Source organism: Littorina saxatilis, linkage group LG7, assembly GCF_037325665.1.
Source record: "Littorina saxatilis isolate snail1 linkage group LG7, US_GU_Lsax_2.0, whole genome shotgun sequence".
NCBI lineage: Eukaryota > Metazoa > Mollusca > Gastropoda > Littorinimorpha > Littorinidae > Littorina > Littorina saxatilis.
The window spans coordinates 49020621-49041020 of NC_090251.1; the positions used below are offsets into that span (position 1 = coordinate 49020621).

General features: G+C 44.1%; 1 protein-coding gene across 5 annotated transcripts in view; it reads left to right on the top strand.

The window, feature by feature from the left end:
* The window catches only part of LOC138971692 (1-phosphatidylinositol 4,5-bisphosphate phosphodiesterase delta-4-like), a 70389-nt gene extending 50747 nt beyond the window's left edge, over positions 1–19642 (top strand). For 3 of the 5 annotated variants that reach the window (XM_070344471.1, XM_070344467.1, XM_070344470.1), the window contains exons 8-19: positions 795–888; positions 2902–3019; positions 3580–3665; positions 4525–4645; positions 6116–6275; positions 10200–10467; positions 11447–11626; positions 12188–12360; positions 13242–13377; positions 14239–14385; positions 14804–14917; positions 15779–19642. In XM_070344471.1, the coding sequence (XP_070200572.1) occupies positions 795–888; positions 2902–3019; positions 3580–3665; positions 4525–4645; positions 6116–6275; positions 10200–10467; positions 11447–11626; positions 12188–12360; positions 13242–13377; positions 14239–14385; positions 14804–14892 (1572 nt within the window). In that variant the 3' untranslated portion in view covers positions 14893–14917; positions 15779–19642. Of the gene's footprint in view, positions 1–794; positions 889–2901; positions 3020–3579; positions 3666–4524; positions 4646–6115; positions 6276–10199; positions 10468–11446; positions 11627–12187; positions 12361–13241; positions 13378–14238; positions 14386–14803; positions 14936–15778 lie in introns of all 5 variants that reach the window. The other 2 variants (XR_011457344.1, XM_070344469.1) reach the window with 2 other exon arrangements.
* The last annotated feature ends 758 nt before the right edge of the window (positions 19643–20400 follow it).

A 20400-nucleotide genomic window follows, 5' to 3' on the forward strand; every position in this document is an offset into this window, starting at 1 on the left:
AGCGGTGAATCAAATGTCTCCATCATGTCAAGTAGAAAATAAACCACGGGTAGTATGATGAGCCACGGGACTGGGTGGCCGAGTGGTAACGCACTTGCGCTCGGAAGCGAGAGGTTGCGTGTTCGACCCTGGGTCGGGCCGCAATTTTCTCCCCCCTTTCCTAACCTAGGTGGTGGGTTCAGGTGCTAGTCTTTCGGATGAGACGAAAAACCGAGGTCCCTTCGTGTACACTACATTGGGGTGTGCACGTTAAAGATCCCACGATTGACAAAATGGTCTTTCCTGGCAAAATTGTATAGGCATAGATAAAAATGTCCACCAAATACCCGTTTGACTTGGAATAATAGGCCGTGAAAGGTGAATGTTCGCTATATAGACTTGAAATTTGCTGGTCGATGTGAATGCGTTATATATTGTGTGTAAAAAATATCTGTTTGTCTGTCTGTCTGTAAAAAAATTCCATTTCAAACGGCAGAAATTAATATGTAAAGCGCGGAGAGCACAGTTGTGGTTCGCGCTATATAAGCTCCCCATAATAATAATAATTCTGATGCTGTGCTTCTTCAGAGCGTTCCTTTTACAAACACCGTCATATGTCACTCCAGTTATCTGACAGTCGTAGGTTAAGATTTCGTGACGTCATGGCGACGATGGTGATGATGACGTGTGAAGTGTAATATGACTTCAGATGTCGCCTTATACAAACCCATCATGTCACTCCAGTTGTCTGACAGTCGCAGGCTAAGATTTAGTGACGTCATGGTGATGATGACGTGCGAATTGTATAACTTCAGATGCATGACGTGGACGATGAATACTGTTCGGGACTGATCAAGCACTGCGAGCCAGCAGGAACCAGCAAAACCAACAACCAGCTTACCATGGCGGGTAGGTGCACACGGAAATGTGACCCTCCACCACGAAATGAGTCGCATGTCACCTTTGCATGATTTTCATATTTTTACATTTTCCTAAAGAGTTTTTTATGCTCTATCCAGTGGTGAAAACCGTTTTAGAAAAGAGCGAAAACTGTTTGAGTTATAAACCTGTGACTAAGGTGACCCTCACACTGTTACCAGACACTCCCCGGACTTATATTGAGCCTAGCGCAGAACCGCGCGAGGTGACATGCGACTCATTTCGTGGTGGAGGGTCACAAATGGTCTCGCCAAGATAAACCAAGCGCAGAGATGATGGTTCCTGTGCCACAGGGTGGTCGCTACTATTAGGGACTAGCTTGGGGGATTTGCTATCAGATGAACCAAGTAATAGAGGGGCCTATTACATGACATGGTCCTATAGTGGGCTTGTTCCTAGTATAGGGTGAACCTTCTTTTCACCTAAATGTAACAAGTCTCAAACATGTCATGTAAAGTGTTGAAGGAAACATAATTATTTGCCTCGGTCCGGTGTAACACGAGAAAATTACTCCCACGAGATTTTTACTCCGGTGTACAAATTGTGTGCGAAAATGTTACTCCCTTTACGAAAAAAACACTCCCCCATAACACGAGAAAATTACTCCCCACGACAGGTGAGTTCTGAGTAAACATTTCGTACACAAATGTTACTCCCCAGACGAATAAATTACTTCACCCTAACACGAGCAATTTAACTTCCCATGTCAGGTGTACGAAATTTATACTCCCTTGTCCCCTGTTAGTCTTTGTGGTGGAAGGGGTGGAGGGAGGGTAGCGCGACATTCGTGTGCGCGAGATCACATATTGGCATTATCCCTTCGCCCGCATCCCATTTTTGCGTACGAGATTTTTACTGGAAGTAAACAAAAATGGGGAGTAAAAATTTCGTGGAGGGAGTAATTTTTTCGTGCCTTGGGGAGTTTTTTTCTCGTACGAAAAATTTGCTCGGAGTAAGAATTTCGTACGAAATTTTTACTCCGGAGTACATTTTTCGTGGAGTAAAAATGTCGTGTTACACCGGGAAAGCCAAATATTGGTTGAAGGGACTTCTAAAAACAATAACCAGCCAACCAGTCCTATATATTTCGCATGTTCCTATAATTATTATTAGCTAGCCACCCCTTATTTACGCTCTCATAAGGAAAGGGTACATATTTTCTTTATATTGAATTCAAAGTGCAGGAGAAAGATCAAGAATACAGACAAATTGTTAGCCGCCTGTTTCACGATAATCAACAAATAATCTCCATTGTTCTTTTATGGCGTGGTGGTAAGACGTCGGCCTACTAATCGGAAGGTCATGTGTTCGAGTCCCGGTCGCTGCCGCCTGGTGGGTAATTAAAAGTGGAGATTTTTCCGATCTCCCAGGTCAACTTATGTGCAGACCTGCTAGTGACTTAACCCCCTTCGTGTGTACACGCAAGCACCAGACCAAGTGCGCACGGAAAAGATCCTGTAATCCATGTCAGAGTTCGGTGGGTTATAGAAAAACAAAAATGCCCAGCATGAGAGATGTTCAACGTGCCGGCTACCTCACCTGCCTTGACCTCTCACCAATTCATTGTAAAGCGCTTAGAGAACGTCAAGCGCTCTATAAATATCCCATATTATTATTATTATTATTATTATTATAATAATTATTATTATTATTATTATTATTATTATTATTATTATTATTATTATTATTATTTATGCATGTGCACGAAATTTCATTTGTAAAGGGGCTGCTGTACTTTGCCAGACGAACTTTGACTGTCTTTCTAGAAGCACTATTCAAAGATTTTTTGAAAAGAATTAATGTTATTTTTCCTGCATATGAAAACAGTTAGCCTAATTGTAAAAAAATGTCAATATCCCAAAAATCACAAACTAGGAATCAATCACTGAACAGCAAAATACATTTCAAACCCTTATTGACAGGTACCTTTGATGCTGCACTAGGTATATAACTATGACAGCCAAATGTCCCTGGTGTCTTTAGGTTTCAAGAACTTCCTGGAATCGGATAGACAGTTCCTGTTCAAGCCTGCCCATGCCGTGGTCTATCAGGACATGACTAGACCCTTCACGCATTACTTCGTCGCTTCATCACACAACACGTGGGTTTCCCATAGTGTTGTTGTCGTCGCGGGTAGTGGTGATGGTGGTGTTGTTGTCGTTGTTGTTGTTGTTGTTGTTGTTGTTGTTGTCTTTATGCGTTGTGTTTGTTTGCTTGCTGTCTTTGGTTTTTGAAGTACGTTATGTCTTAACATGTCTTATCAAAAGCCTACAGGCACGAAACTGTTCTTGGTCCTACACCTCTAAGCCTATAAAACCCATGGCATGTTCGTCTGTATGCCTCGTGTCATTTTAGTTGAGTTGACTTCAACGCATATGATTTTTATCACTGTCGTAATTTATCAGAATATTTCTTGGCAATTTAGTTTTTTTGCCTTTATAATTAAATTATATCCACATAAGTCTTCTTTAGATTCTCCCTCCAAGAATTACATCTTTAACGAACTAAAGTTATTGGAGAGAGAATCTAGAGAAGACATGACGGGTTACCGACCCCTTGGCACAAAGATCGCGATGTTCGTGGATCTTGTTGTCTACTGATGCATTCTGACACTGAAAAACGTATAACCCTGTGTACATACCTGTGTTTCTATGACGACAGATACCTAGCGGAGGACCAGCTGAAAGGCCCCAGCAAGGTGGAGATGTACATAGCAGCTCTCACCAAAGGATGCCGATGCGTCGAGCGTACGTCATGAATGAAAGTGTCCATAATATAGAAATGAGCAGAACGGAAATCAAACAAAGAACGAAAGAAACAAAAAAGGAAACAAAGAAAACGACAGAATGAAGCTAACAAACAATGAAACAAAAGAAAGAAACAAACGAAAAAAACAATTAAAAAAATAAAAAAAATAAACAAGCAATCAAACATACGAACACTCTAACACTATGCAGAACATTGATTTAAACGACGTGTCACTTCAGCATTGTTTACATAGTTTGACTCATAAACTTCGTTGAGTTCCTATCATTCTACAATTTATTTTAATTATACCTTAAGAAAACAGCTGTTGAACACCTAGATTGTGATCACATGGGGGTGGTTTCTTAGAATACTTCTAAGAAAAGAAGTACATACCTTATTAAGTACTGTTCGCATACTTCTAGTTTGGTTTGCTGAAAAATGTTTTGTTTCTGTGTGTGTGTGGCTATGTCGGTGCCTTATTTAGCAGAGAGGAAGATGAACGTTTAAATAGATCGTTCTTCTCGTGTAAGGGAGCATGTGCACCACATATCTAACTTGACTGTTACATTAAATAAGAGCATCATTTCACTTAGACACATATCAACAATTTATAGCCTGACAACTTTGTGTGCAGAACAGCTTTTTTGTGCGTTATTGATTTAGCAGATTAACATAGGTGTTAAATAGCTTTGATAGACATTCTGCAAACGATTCCCATTCTGCACAGAATGAAGCCAGTCTCTTTTGGTTTAACATGTTTCCAACTGGGAGGGTGGTGAAATACCTCATGTCAAAGCCTAGCAAAATCTTTAGTGGTAGGAGGGTACACTTTTAACCTAAGTGTGGTTGCGTTTTCAGTGGACTGCTGGGACGGATCGGACGACGAGCCGGTCATTTATCACGGACACACGCTGACCTCCAAGATCCTGTTCAAGGACGTCGTGCACGCCATCAAGGAGTATGCCTTCAAAACCAGCCCGTAAGTGGTACTCTGGAACACCTTAGATCGTGGCTATAGATGAAGATGTGCGTTTGGCATGGCTTGATAAGTTGACCGGTTTTGCGAGGCGATCGCGCCGTTTTATAAGGCTAAGAAAAGGCATCCTTGAACTTTTCAAAGGTAGTGCCCATAAAACGTGCTTGATTCGCCACTTCGCGCTGACTGTTTGAGGCCTTGGTTTGTTTTGCCACTACACGAGATTCGCCACTTCGCGCTGACTGTTTGAGGCCTTGCTTTGTTTTGCCATTACACGAGATTCGCCACTTCGCGCTGACTGTTTGAGGCCTTGCTTTGTTTTGCCACTACACGAGATTCGCCACTTCGCGCTGACTGTTTGAGGCCTTGCTTTGTTTTGCCACTACACGAGATTCGCCACTTCGCGCTGACTGTTTGAGGCCTTGCTTTGTTTTGCCACTACACGAGATGTTCATGCTTAATTATCTTAATACTGAAGTAAAGTGTTCCATAAGCAACATCAAACAAGTTATCTTTGTATGTCAATAGCATGTGTTAATGAGCAGACATACAGTTGACTTTGCTGACAGTGACATCGTCTGTTGAGAACCACTTCTTCTTCTTCTTCTTCGTTCATGGGCTTAGACTCCCATGTTCACTCATGTTTTTAGCACGAGTGGATTTGTACGTGTATGACCGTTTTTATCCCGCCATTTAGGCAGCCATACGCCGCTTTCGGAGGAAGCATGCTGGGTATTTTCGTGTTTCTATAACCCACCGAACTCTGACATGGATTACAGGATCTTGTCCGTGCGCACTTGGTCTTGTGCTTGCGTGTACACTCGAAGGGGGATAAGGCACGAGCAGGTCTGCACATAAGTTGACCTGGGAGATTGGAAAAATCTCCACCTTAACCCACCAGGTGCGACCGGCATTCGAACCCACGACCTTCCGCTTTGAAGGCCGGCGTCTTACCACCAAGCCATCGCGCCCGTCGTTGAGAACCACTGTAGACTAGCATAGAGCTGCTGTGGATGTGGATACGTGTAGGGACGTAGGGCCTACATAGTTACACTGTCGTTAGACACCTTTAACATAAAGCAGTTAGGTTGAATACTACAAGTACCTTGAATGTAGTTCTATATACAAGTATCAAGTTACGTCGTCCTTCATTCCCAAGTTTCACGTTTCAATTTTCAATTAATTATGTAACCCCTTTTGGGGCATGGAGGATAACTTACGTGATTAAAACAACAAAAAATAAGTTTGATCACGGCTACAAATTACAATTTGTAAACTTAAAGACATTAAATGGCAAAGAGAAAACATAGAGTGTACTGATAGATATGTGTGTGGGATGTATTTAAATCTGTTAGCGCTGGATTTTGGACATTTGAATTTAAAATGAAATTCATCACCCAGTGTATTTATGTATATACCGCACGTACCGTAATCCGTTCAGGCACATATTACCGTAGATGTTGTTGTGGGCAGGTACCCAGTGACACTGTCGCTAGAGAACCACTGCAGCATAGAGCAGCAGTCGGTGATGGCAAGACACCTGAAGGACATCCTTGGGGACATGATCTGGGCCCCTGACGAGGTCACCGCCATCCCCTCACCTGAACAACTCATGCGTAAAATCGTCCTCAAGGTATTCAATTGTAATTTGGTCATAGATCATTTGCACAGGTGCTTGTATCAAAGTGCCTGGCCAGGGCCTGTTGATCGATGTATCCTTTTATTTGTTTGTTTGTTTGCTTAACGCCCAGCCGACCACGAAGGGCCATATCAGGGCGGTGCTGCTTTGACATTTTACGTGCGCCACACACAAGACAGAAGTCGCAGCACAGGCTTCATGTCTCACCCAGTCACATTATTCTGACACCGGACCAACCAATCCTAGCACTAACCCCATAATGCCAGACGCCAGGCGGAGCAGCCACTAGATTGCAAATTTTAAAGTCTTAGGTATGACCCGGCCGGGGTTCGAACCCACGACCTCCCGATCACGGGGCGGACGCCTTACCACTAGGCCAACCGCGCCGGTTTATCGATGTATCCTACGTCATGACCTTCTGTTACATGGGTAATATACTACTTTGATGCAAGCTCCTGTAATCGTATAGCTATGACTCCTGGGCAAGAACAGTGCACTGACTGTGTTGATTTGTGTTTGATGAGAGTTTCATGAATAAGGTGTTTTGGTAATAACGAGAACAACGAATACAGAAAATAAGCGTTTTGTAGGATGAAAAATAGCTGATTATGATACAACTCTACGCAAATGACATCACCACTGCATCACCACATACATGTTAACATAGTTTATGCGTTTTTGTGTTAATTCGTCACGGCCCATTAAACATGCCAGAAGTGGGCCATTGCTGGCGTTTTGATGGCAATGCCAGTTGCCAGAACTACTGCCATCAAAGGCCCACTTATGGCCCAATGCTGGCATATTACCCGTATGCACATTGGCAAATTGATGGGCCATCACTGGCAAGCCAGCACTTTGCCAGCAAAAACCCATCATTTATTTGCTGGCTTTTTGATGGCTTGCCATCATTTTGCCAGCAATTTGCCAGCAAAAACCCATCATTTATTTGATGGCTTTTTGATGGCTTGCCATCATTTTGCCATCATTTTGCCAGAATTTTGCCAGCAAAAACCCATCATTTATTTGATGGCTTTTTGATGGCTTGCCATCATTTTGCCAGAATTTTGCCAGAATTTTGCCAGCAAAAACCCATCATTTATTTGATGGCTTATTGATGGCTTGCCATCAAAAACCCAGCATTTTGCCAGCATTTCGCCAGCATTTTGCCAGCATTTTGCAGGTTTTTAGTTCCATATAAAAAAAACTTTTTTCCATATATTTTCCGTTAATGGCCCTTTACCTGCTGAAATTACCGGGCCAGTTGTGGCCCGGCAAAATGCCATATTTCTGTCTTTACCATTGCCAGCAAAATGCCAATAAGTTGCAGGAAATATACCAATACCACTGATTCGGATAGAATGACGGCTCTATTCATGTACTCGATCTGCACAGTCTTGTTAGCCCATAGATGGTTGTTAGAAGTCTATAAATATGCTTTGTTTTGTCATTTTTTACTGTGAATGTAATAACAATAACAAAACACAGCACATCAATGGACTTTTCAACCCATGCTGGCGGCAAGACGTGCGCAAATAAAGCAAAGGGCAATGCTGTCAAGCTGTACATTAGCAATATGCATATGCGTAATTATCAAATTCATCAGTAAAATGCAATTGAAATGCTAATCACATTTGTCGTGTAACTTATCTGGCAAGTAAAGGCAGTGGTTTTGACAGAATATCGTCATCAACGCAGTTATAGCGGGCACAACAACAATACAGTAATATATATTAAAAACAAAACAAATGTAAAGCTTCCAAACAGCAACGACTCATTACCGAAACATTACAGAAACGTACGCTTTGTTTTCAGTTGCTCACTGTTTTATTTTATTTGTACAGCGTTCTAAATTTCACACTCGAGACATGATGACCAAAGGCAGGAATGTTTCTTGTTCACTTCCCAGTAAACCTCCGTAGGATTGTCTTGATTCTGTCATTTCTCTGTTCGCATCCGCAACGTTGAGATAACGCTTCTTTTCTTTGTCCTGACGTCGTAGCCTACGGTAAGCCATTGAAACTCTCAAGTCCTCCTGCCGTTCACCTCTTGAAACATGAAAGCAAACGAGTTTTGTTGGTTTTAATTCATTATTCCATATCACACACACACACACACACACACACACACACACACACACACCCACACACACGCACACACACACACACACACACACGCACACACACACACACACACACACACACACACACACACACACACACACACAACCAAACAACCAAACAAACGCAAGCATACACGCAGGCATGCAAGCAAACAGCACACGCACGCACGCACGCGCGCGCGCTCACACACACACACACACACACACACACGCACACACACACACACACACACACACACACACACACACACACACACACACACACATACACACACAGAGGCATTCTCACAGAGAGGACGACTTCTTGTAATCTATCATATTTTCTGAACTGACTAAAATGCCAAGCAGAAGTAAGGGGTCAACAGGAATATGTATTTTGATCTAACTTGCGAAGCTTACGTTGTCTCGGACAGCTCTCTTGCGTTTCTCTCAGGAACTGAGACCCAGGCGAGCTGCATCTTATCCAGTTGGGCAGTCAGACACTTGCACAAATCTTTGTCCTGGAGTGAATAGACACATACTCAATGTCAACATTCACAAGATGCAATTTGTTTGGTTACAAGTAAGCTTATGGTAATGCCTATGGTGCTTTTCTTTTGACAGAGACAAAACAAACTCAATCACACAAAGAAAGGAAAAAGGCACACACACACACACACACACACACACACACACACACACACACACACACACACACACACACACACAACCGCGCGCGCGGGCGCACACACACACACACAACCGCGCGCGCGGGCGCACACACACACACACACACACACACACACACACACACACACACACACACACACGCGCGCGTGCGCGCGCAGATTCTTTCTTACAGAGAGGACGACTTCTTAAAGTCTATTATATTTTGCGAACTGACTCAAACGTCCAGCAGAAGAAAGTTGAAAAAAAGACCGACAACGGAGGAAAAGAACAAGAAGATAGGCCTACTAGATCTAACGCCGTTGCGACGACCTTCTCACACAACTGTTTGTGAAACTCACCACGCTTGCTTCTAGCCGGAGGAGATCGGACGCGTACTGAAATCGAAGAAGGTGCTTTGGAAATTCCTTGAAGTTGAATGCAAAACAAATAACCGGACATCTGCAGAACCACCGCGGGCCGGATTTAGTTGACAATGCGTCATCATCACGAGTGACGTCAAGATATTTCGACATTTGTTTGTACATTACGTCACTCCAAGTGAGAAAGTCATACCGCTGTGCTGTCGCAGATCTTCTTGCCAGCAATTATCCAGCATTGGCCCACTGCTGGCGTGCCAGCAAAAACCCACCTATAATTGCCAGCAAATCGCCACCTATGGCCCAATGCTGGCAAACAAGCACTGGGCCACCAATGGCGTGCCAACAGTGGGCCAATTAAGGCATTTTACTGGCCGACAATATTACTGGAATGCCAGAGATGGGCCAGTGATGGCAAGCCATAACTGGGCCTTTGTTGGCAAACCATAATTGGCCCAGTGTTGGTTTTTTTATGGCCAGCTTTACCAAACTTGCCAGCAAAAAGCCAGCAGTGGCCCAGTTCTGGCATGTTTATTGGGGGCAAGCAAGATCTGTTGTAAAGTTATTGTACTTGTCCTCAAACCATCTCTGTAGTTTTAGTTGTGAACATGTTTACGTCTTACTCACACACATGCACCCCTCTCTGTGGCCGTTTGTGAATGGTCTTTAACAAATCCATCAACATGTCTGACTTTCTCTGTGTGACGTAATACATATTGTGACGTAACAGGCTGTTGTGACGTGTAGTGCGGTGTGTCTGTATGACGTCAACAGGGCAAGAAACTGCCCTATGCCGCAGAAGCCGCGGACGAAGCCTTAGTCAGCGATGAAGATGAAGCCGCCGAGTCCGGCGTCCCCAGTAACAACAACAACAGCCTCAACAACAACGACAGCAGCAACAACAACGACGCCGTTACCCCTACCCCCCACGTGGTCAAGTCTCACGGTGGCCACAAGAAGATCAAGCTGAGCCCCGCCCTGTCCAATATGACCACCATGAAGAGTGTTCACTTCAAGGATCCTGAACAGGCCGCCAGTCTCGGTATGTTGTGCTCTCTGACACCCCCCCACCCACCCCCCATCCCGACTTTTGTGAGGCGTTGACTGTGTGACTTCCGACCAGTCGATCTGTAATGCTCCTGAGCTCTGTGGATGTTCGCAACTATGTGTTTTGTGTGCTCTCTGTCTTTGTGTGTGGCTTTGCTCCGTGAAGACCAGGCTATCAGTAATGCTGAGCAAAAGTGTTGTGGATGTTCGTAACTATGTGTTTTGTGTGCTCTCTGTCTTTGTGTGTGGCTTTGCTCCGTGAAGACCAGGCTATCAGTAATGCTGAGCAAAAGTGTTGTGGATGTTCGTAACTATGTGTTTTGTGTGCTCTCAGTCTTTGTGTGTGGCTTTGCTCCGTGAAGACCAGGCTATCAGTAATGCTGAGCAAAAGTGTTGTGGATGTTCGTAACTATGTGTTTTGTGTGCTCTCTGTCTTTGTGTGTGGCTTTGCTCCGTGAAGACCAGGCTATCAGTAATGCTGAGCAAAAGTGTTGTGGATGTTTGTAACTATGTGTTTTGTGTGCTCTCTGTCTTTGTGTGTGGCTTTGCTCCGTGAAGACCAGGCTATCAGTAATGCTGAGCAAAAGTGTTGTGGATGTTTGTAACTATGTGTGTAATGTGCTTTCTGTTTGACGTGGGCAAAAATTCATATTAATTGAGCGAAGTCGATTTAGATACGTCGTACTTCACGAAGCTGACTGCAGGAAGCTTTAGCACTGATTTTCGGTCAGAAAACTTCGAGAAGCCCTCGCGAAGCCGTCTTTGGGCTCAAATAAAACACGCATGAGAATCTTCAGACTTTAGACTTTTGTCTGAAATCAGACTTTGTTTGCGAGCTCCAAGACATAATACAGAGCTGTTTTTGTGCTCCATCCTCAGAATGAGTGTATTATTTTTGGAACCATAGGTCATTTCAGACTTTTTCATGTACCCATGTCTGGTAATAGGTCAGCCTTCTCACGTGTGTGTTTCAGGCGGGCATTTCCTGGTGTACTCGCTGGGGGAGAATAAGGTGGAGAAGCTGATGGGCACATCCGCCATGGGACTCAACGTGGTTACCCACAGCAAGCTGATCAGGACTTACCCTGCCGGCACCCGCACAGACTCGTCCAACTACAACCCTGTGCCCATGTGGAACCACGGCTGTCAAGTGGGTTAGTACGAGAGGGAGTGAAGGGGTGGGCAGGGAGTTGGTAGGGGGTAGAGAGAGAGTGGTTACTCACAGCAAGCTGATCAGGACTTACCCTGCCGGCACCCGCACAGACTCGACCAACTACAACTCCGTGCCCATGTGGAACCACGGCTGTCAAGTGAGAGGGGGGAGGGCAGGGCAGAGGTTGGGGGCGTGGGGGGATGTGGGGGGTGGGGGGATGTGGGGGGAGGGGGTGGGTAGACAGAGATTGGTTACTCACAGCAAGCTGGTCAGGACATATCCTGCCGGCACCCGTACAGACTCTTCTTACCACAACCTCGCCCCCATGTGGAACCACGGCTGTCAAGTCGGTCAGTAAGAGATGTAGGGAGAGGAGAGGGGGGAGGGGGAAAGGAAGGGCAAATGGGAGGGGGGGGGGGAGTAGAGAAGGATTAGTTACCCAGTTTCAGCTCATGAACGAAGATGAAGAAGTTACCGTTTTCTCCAAATGAGCTTTGACTGTTTTGCTTTTCAATGATAACCTAGCTTCAATGACCTTCAAACGTCCTGTGTCTTTCTGCAGTGGCCTTGAACTACCAGACGGGAGGGGAGGCCATGCAGCTGAACCACGGTCGTTTCCGTGACAACGGGGGATGTGGCTACGTGCTGAAACCTAACTTCCTGCTGGCAGAGGAGATGTTCGGCATCGTGAATGGCACTGTGTCCAGAAACCTCACAAAGATGATGAAACTCACGGTGAGTGTGTGTGTGTGTGGGGGGGGGGGGGGGGGGTGAGTGTATGTGTGTGTGTGTGCGCGCGCGTGTGTGTGTGTATGTGCTCGTGCGTGCGTGTGTGTTTGTGTGTGTGTGTGTGTGCGTGTGTGTGTGTGTGTGTATGTGCTCGTGCGTGCGTGTGTGTGTGTGTGTGTGTGTGTGTGTGTGTGTGTGTGTGTGTGTGTGTGTGTGTGTGTGTGTGAGAATGAGAGAGAGAGTGTTTGTGTGTAACGGTGTTTGTCCGTGTGTGTGTGTGTGTGTGTGTGTGTGTGTGTGTGTGTGTGTGTGTGTGTGTGTGTATGTGTTTTGTGTGTGTGTGTGTGTGTTTTGTGTGTGTGTGTGCGTTTGTGTGTGTGTGTGTTTGTGTGTGTGTATGTATGTGTGTGTATGTGTGTGATAAAGAGAGAGAGAGAGAGAGAGAGAGAGAGAGAGAGAGAGAGAGAGAGAGAGAGAGAGAGAAAGAGAGTTTGTCTGTAACCGTGTTTGTCCGTGCGTATCTGTCTGTCTGTATGTCTGTCTGTATGTCTGTCTGTATGTCTGTCTGTATGTCTGTCTGTATGTCTGTCTGTATGTCTGTCTGTATGTCTGTCTGTATGTCTGTCTGTATGTCTGTTCGGGAGGAGGACGGACACACGCACATGCCTGTGTTTCTGTATCTGTGTACATGCGTTCAATTTACGAGGTCTAATAAGATGGTAGGGGAGTTTGAAAAGAAAGGCAAACTACAGAAACTTTAAGGAGATCTCAAAAAGCAAAGGCAAATTGAGGGAAGTCTCGAAGGATGTTCGGGCTGTTCCACAGTACAAACTAGCACAAACACTCACAAACACACACTTACACCGTGTGTTCCGTGCACCGTGCAGATCATCAGCGGCAGCCAGATCCCCAAGCCCAAGGACTCCAAGAAGGGCGAGGTGATCGACCCCTTCATCAAGGTGGAGGTTCACGGGGCGCCTAACGACAACGCCGAGTACCGCACCAAGGTCATCAAGAACAACGGTGAGTCACCCCATACCTCAGTATTTCAACAATTCACCATGCTACTGATTATTGTCTAAACAATTAATTAACAGCCTTTAGGATTTTGACACGGGGTGCATGGGGGCTGGGGAACCTCTCCTGTCCTGTGTTTATGATGCACACCTAGCGTGTGTCCTAGCCTGTAGTTTAGACTGTCACAGTGCTCCTCGAATGTGGTAAAGCAAGGGGGACAACTCGTCATGTCAATGGTGCTTCCAGAATATCAATATGTTGTGTCCCTTGAACCGCATTACGTGGGTTCCTGGACCGAGCAGTGATAATATTATCTTTGGTTTGGACGATGGGGATGATGATATTGATGATAAGAACGACGATGGGGATGAGGATGATGAACGCTTTCGGCTGTTCAAACTTGTCGAACTGAACAGGAAATGCGTCTCAGTCAAGTGATCACTGTTAAGGCCAAAGCTAGTCAGGTGACGAATGAAGTCGCGTGCATTTGATGCTACTGCTGTTATTGAGGGAGAGGGTGATGAAAATCACGACAATATCAGACCGTGACATGGATGATTGTGTTCTTTATGTAATATAATAAAACTGATGAAACCGACGAATACCGACGCGACAAGAACAAACATGATTGTTGACGTAAAATTATACTGCTGCTTCTGAAGATGCTGCTCGTCATAATCGAGATGTAGACGATGTAGACGATGATGACGACGACGACGACGACGACGACGATGACGACGACGACGACGACGATGATGATGATGATGATGATGATGACGACGACTATGTCGATTGTCTCTGCGAGAAGACCAAGTAGGAGATTCCTAGTCGACTAGTCCTATAGGTCAATCTGGCTGACTGTTACAGGGTTCAACCCACGGTGGTACGAGAACTGCGTGTTCACGGTGCGTGTGCCAGAGTTGGCCATCGTCCGCTTCGTGGTCAAGGATGAGGACCGTGGCTATGACGACTTCATCGGCTACTACTCCCTGCCCTTCAGTAGCATGCAGGAAGGTGAGTCAGAGGGAAAGTCGAGGCGAGGGGGGGGGGGGGGAGAGGGGGGGGGGGGTGTGGGAAGTGATGAGAGAAAGGGATAGGGGAACGAACGAACGGAGGTTTAATTGAGCTAGGCCTTCTGCCTATGTCACAAACTGAGGAATCACAAAGTTTAAAGGGGTCGCAGAGAGAGAGAAAGAGAGAGAGAGAGAGAGAGAGAGAGAGAGAGAGAGAGAGAGAGAGAGAGAGAGAGAGAGAGAGACAGACAGACAGACAGACAGACAGACAGGGAGACAGAGAGAGACAGAGACACAGAGAGACAGACAGACAGACAGAGAGAGGCAGACAGACAGACAGAAAGACAGAGACTAAACGAGCGTGTCGATTGGTTGTCTGTTGTTACACCGCATAATGTTATTATGATCTTTATTTTCAGGCTACCGGCACTTCCCGTTGTTTGACATCTACGGAGACCGCTACACACAGAGTCACATCTTCGTTCATGTTTCTATCTCCAATGTCTGAGTGGGCATTCGTCGGCCTATCTGGGGTAGGCACATTTGACTTTGTATGACTTGTCAACACTATGTAAAGAACTATTATGGAAGTGTTTCTTCTCCTTCTCTTCTGCTACTGCTTCTTCTTAATCGTATTATTCTCTCTTTCTCTCTGCCTCTCTGTCCCTCTCAGTCTGTCTCAGATTTTCTGTCTGTCTGTCTGTCTGTCTGTCTCTCTGTCTCTCTGTCTCTCTCTCTGTCTGTCTGTCTGTCTGTCTGTCTCTCTCTCTCTCTTTCTTTCTCTCTCTCTCTCTCTCTCTCTCTCTCTCTCTCTCTCTCTCTCTCTCTCTCTCTCTCTCTCTCTCTCTCTCTCTCTCATCTTCTCACGTTCTTAAGTGCATTATCCCCAAATCCCCAAGTCTTCGAGCCCCCTACCTTCCTGTCATGTTATACTTATCAGGCTGCAAACTTCAACTCAGTGCATCCATCCATCACATCTGCATTGCCCATGTGGTCGATTTACTCCATAGTAAGATTGTTTTATTATCACGAGAAGTAACACAGAGGTATCGCTTTGTCAGAAAGACAGAATTTAGGATTATGCTGGTAGCGATTATATGTGCCCCCACCCTCACCCCTACCCTCCTCCTCCCAGTGAATGACTAACTGATGTCGATGCTATTTTTTAACATCTGCCTTTAAAGTTCAATGTAGTCAACTTTAGTATTCTGGTTTCGCGCGGTAAAACAAAACAAGACAGGTTAGTTTTATGAAAGTTTAATTATAGACATAACGAACATTTACCTGAAAGGTGACCATGTGATCTTTGTAGTGGTCATTTGCAAAGCACGTAATGGTTGCATGTCCATCAAGCATACCTATATGCATGGGGTTTTTTTTCGCTATCATTTCAGGTCGTTGTTGATGAAGAACTCTCCGCAAGGGGGAAGCACTCCACCACTTACGCAGCATCCGCTTCTCTCCTCCACTGCTGTCAGGGGCATTAACTCTGCTGAGACTCTTGTCTTCCTTTGCATTGATCGTGTCCCTTGGGCTGTTGTAATCCGCTGGTCTACATTTTGAGATCAATGTTTTAATTTTGGTCTTGCTGCTTACGGAACTGTTGTTAGAAAGGTTGTAGTTGATTGTGCTTTTGGTATGTGACATTAGTAGATCTTACGGGGACAAACTACTTTTATCAACTCCTAATCGTACCTTGCAAGATCGGCTGATGCTGGTTTTGAAACTCGTGTGATTGTGTAGACTTGGTTCCGCTCATAAAGAGCTGCATGTGTTGCAATGTCTTGAGAGACTAGGCACACAGCGATTTGTTACTGTTTTGAAAGATCCGTTTGTAAGTTGATCCGGAGAATGCTTCATGTGAGTTAATGGTTGAAAATCAATTAGGCAACTTGTTTGATATCATAATTATATATAGTTATGGCTTATACTGCTTGGCGAGACAGGACTGAAGATATAAGACTTCGTGCTGCTTTGATTTTGTGTAAATTTATGTTATCATTTACAGCCTGCTTTAAAGTTTCCTTCCTGTGTATACGAAGTGTTGACAAGCGAAGATCTGTCCTGGGTTTTACTTGCGTGCACACAAGAAACATCAACTGCTTGCAGAGCTCCCACTAGCGCGCGTCGCTGCGTCCTATACGCTTTAGAAGCCAAAAACACGTACATGTACTAGAAAAATATGGAGGGGGTCCCTGGACGCATTAGATTTTAAAAGAGCGGGCCCTAGGACGCACTAAATTTATCGTGCGTACCGTAGATACCATTTTCAGACTGCAATCGACACTTCACATTACACAATACGTGACCACAATGTTTTATAAGTACACTGGGACTTGTTGGCTTTTGGAACCTTGGGACCCTCTAAAAATTCTGCAGTGGGGGTCCATGGACCCTCTAAAACAAGCGAGGGTCCCGGGACGCACTGACTTGGCTGCTTTTTGTGAACACTTGGACTTTCCCTGTGTATTGGATTTAGTGCATTCGAAATTAATACATTTTCTCGGTATTCCAATCTCTTGCAAGCTATCGCGACCTTCGAAGCATAGCAAAGCATGTGGGACGCGTGGATATCTCGCAATAGCTGCGAAGATTTGATATAGTCAGCTCTCACAACACGTGAAGGAAATCAAAAGAGCACGTGAGAGCTGCTCAGATTCCCAAGTGGTTTCCACAGCAAAAAAGTTCTGCTCTCCGCACGAGGTGGCCAGGTTGTCGCTTTGACGCTTTGACGCTTTGACATTTTATTGAATAAACACGAAGGTTCATTTCAAAATGGGTTGGTTGGGGTAAAGGGTACAGCTTTGCGAGACATTTAAAACAATACACAATATTCATCGTTTCCAGTCAGCGTTGAGTGTCTGTGTCTTCTAGGTTTAGCACAGTCGTTCGCATCGTGGAGTGAGATCTTTTATCATCCAGATTGGCCAGGTTGTCGTTATGTGGAATGCATCCAAACGGAATGATGCTCTTGTATATCTGTGGACAGATCTACCTTGTTTCATTTGATCCGATCGGTGATGGTTTACACGGGAAGGAAATTGAATTTAAATCAAAACAGCTGTTGTGTATTCATTGTTATGCTCATAGCTTTTTTACATTTAGTCAAGTTTTGACTAAATGTTTTAACATAGAGGGGGAATCGAGACGAGGGTCGTGGTGTATATGTGCGTGTGTGTGTGCGTGTGTGTGTGTGTGTGTGCGTCAGTGTCTGTGTGTCTGTGTGTCTGTGCGTGTGTGTGTGTAGAGCGATTCAGACCAAACTACTGGACCGATCTTTATGAAATTTGACATGAGAGTTCCTGGGAATGATATCCCCGGACGTGTTTTTCTTTTTTTCGATAAATACCTTTGAAGACGTCATATCCGGCTTTTGTAAAAGTTAAGGCGGCACTGTCACACCCTCATTTTTCAATCAAATTGATTGAAATTTTGGCCAAGCAATCTTCGACAAAGGCCGGACTTTGGTATTGCATTTCAGCTTGGAGGCTTAAAAACTAATGAGTGAGTTTGGTCATTAACAATCTGAAACTTGTAATGAAAATTATTTTTTTTATTAAACGATCCAAAAACAATTTCATCTTATTCTTCGTCATTTTCTGATTCCAAAAACATATAAATATGTTATATTTGGATTAAAAACAAGCTCTGAAAATTAAAAATATAAAAATTATGATCAAAATTAAATTTTCGAAATCGATTTAAAAACAATTTTATCTTATTCCTTGTCGGTTCCTGATTCCAAAAACATATAGATATGATATGTTTGGATTAAAAACACGCTCAGAAAGTTAAAACGAAGAGAGGTACAGAAAAGCGTGCTTTCCTTCTCAGCGCAACTACTACCCCGCTCTTCTTGTCAATTTCACTGCCTTTGCCACGAGCGGTGGACTGACGATGCTACGAGTATACGGTCTTGCTGAAAAATTGCATTGCGTTCAGTTTCATTCTGTGAGTTCGACAGCTTGACTAAATGTTGTAATTTCGCCTTACGCGACTTGTTTTTTCTTGGCTTTGATTTGCGCATGGTTGCTAAATTGTAAGCGAATACATTTCACTCTACTGCTGCCATATACACAATAGTCTCGGTCATAATTTTACAACCGCTTTTATTTACCTATGATTTGTCATTCTAAGAGTTAATTTAGCAAATCGTAGGTGATATTCAACATGATCTCTTATCGGCTGATTGTAATGACTATAGGTTAACAATTGACTGTGCTGTATTGTCTTGTATGCAAATTAAGTTACACATTACGTCAATTAAGCTTTGTCGTGAATGTGGAGCTGTATCCAAATGTATAGGTTGGCAACGTGCGTGTGATAGCACGAGTATATTGATGTGCTTCTTTCACTTTATCACACACACACACACACACACACACACACACACACACACACACACACACACACACACTCACACACACTCACACACACACACACACACACACACACACACACACACACACACACACACACACACACACACACACCTCAATTTACTTGTACCTCCCCAAGACACAATTAAATTCTTATTTGTTGACTCCGTTACATGTAAATATTTTTATTACATATTTCTTGTAGCCATATAGTATTCAACTTGTGAACAGTAGAGATATGTTGTAACACTTATTTTAGTGGCTGCGACTGTGTAGCTGATACAGTTATGCTTTGTAAAAACATGGAGCCACTTTTTGTTCTTTCTGTTTATCTGCACTAAGCTTATAAGTATAAAGCTCTTGTGGTATTTCATGTGGAAGGACTAACAGAGAGAGCGTATTCTGCAAGCTGCATTCTGTAGTAGACCGCATTGAATACGAGAGAGAGAGAGAGAGAGAGAGAGAGAGAGAGAGAGAGAGAGAGAGAGAGAGAGAGAGAGAGAGAGAGAGAGAGAGAGAGAGAGAGAGAATTGAATTGAATTGACATTTATTTTACGAGGGTGACAGAATAAGCAATGTATACATGCTTGTTTTCATCCGGCCCTCGCCCATTGAGGGGTAACAAACAAGAAGAAATAAAAGATAAGTTTAACTATAGTACAAATGACATATTTACCATAATTAACATGTCAAGCAACCAATAAGACATTTTAAGATGCATTAGGATTCTTTAGCAATGCTTGAAAATTATATATAATATATACATAAACAAGAGAGAGAGAGAGAGAGAGAGAGAGAGAGAGAGAGAGAGAGAGAGAGAGAGAGAGAGAGAGAGAGAGAGAGAGAGAGAGAGAGAGAGAGAGAGAGAGAGAGAGAGAATTGAATTGAATTTCATTTTTCGAGGGTAACAGAATAAGCAATGTAAACATGCTTTTTTTCATCCGGCCCTCGCCCATTAAGGTAACGCGAAAATCACACCGGTGACACTGTGACGGTTCCCCTACGCTTTGTGTCCGGTGCCCTGACCCTTTGTGTTCGGTTCCCACTCGGTTCCCACACGCCAAAATTCGCGGACAAAACATCCATTTATGGTAGTATTACGCAATGTTGCTCTCTGAGAATGGTCTTGTTAGATCTGTGAGTGTTTACACTACATGCCTAGGTGCTGTTGGATTGAAGGTTTTTGATATTTTAGCCGTTATTAGGTAGAATGCCTTCCACTTTACTGCAAAACTGCATAATTCGTAGCATCGGCAAGAAATATCCTACCAAAAAATGCCTGCTTGGAACTGTCGTTGGTCCAGCAAAAAGTTCAACATGTCTGTAGCAGACAGCCCAAGTTTCAAGATTGTAGGGCCATCCAAACAGCCGTAATAATAAAAACAACAAAAGTAGTCAGTGAAATTGGCTGTGTTCGGTCCCCACACACTTTTGTGACGTAGGCGTGACGGTTCCCATAATTCATTGTGTCGGTCCCCACTTTCTGTGTCGGACCCCACTTTCGACCTAATTTCTCTGTGACGGACCCCACAACCAGCCTATTTTGTGTCGGTCCCCACACCTTCTTGGATTTATGACTTGCCGGTTACTTGTATCATTGTATTCATTGAATCTAATTGTCTCGGAGTTATTTTTCA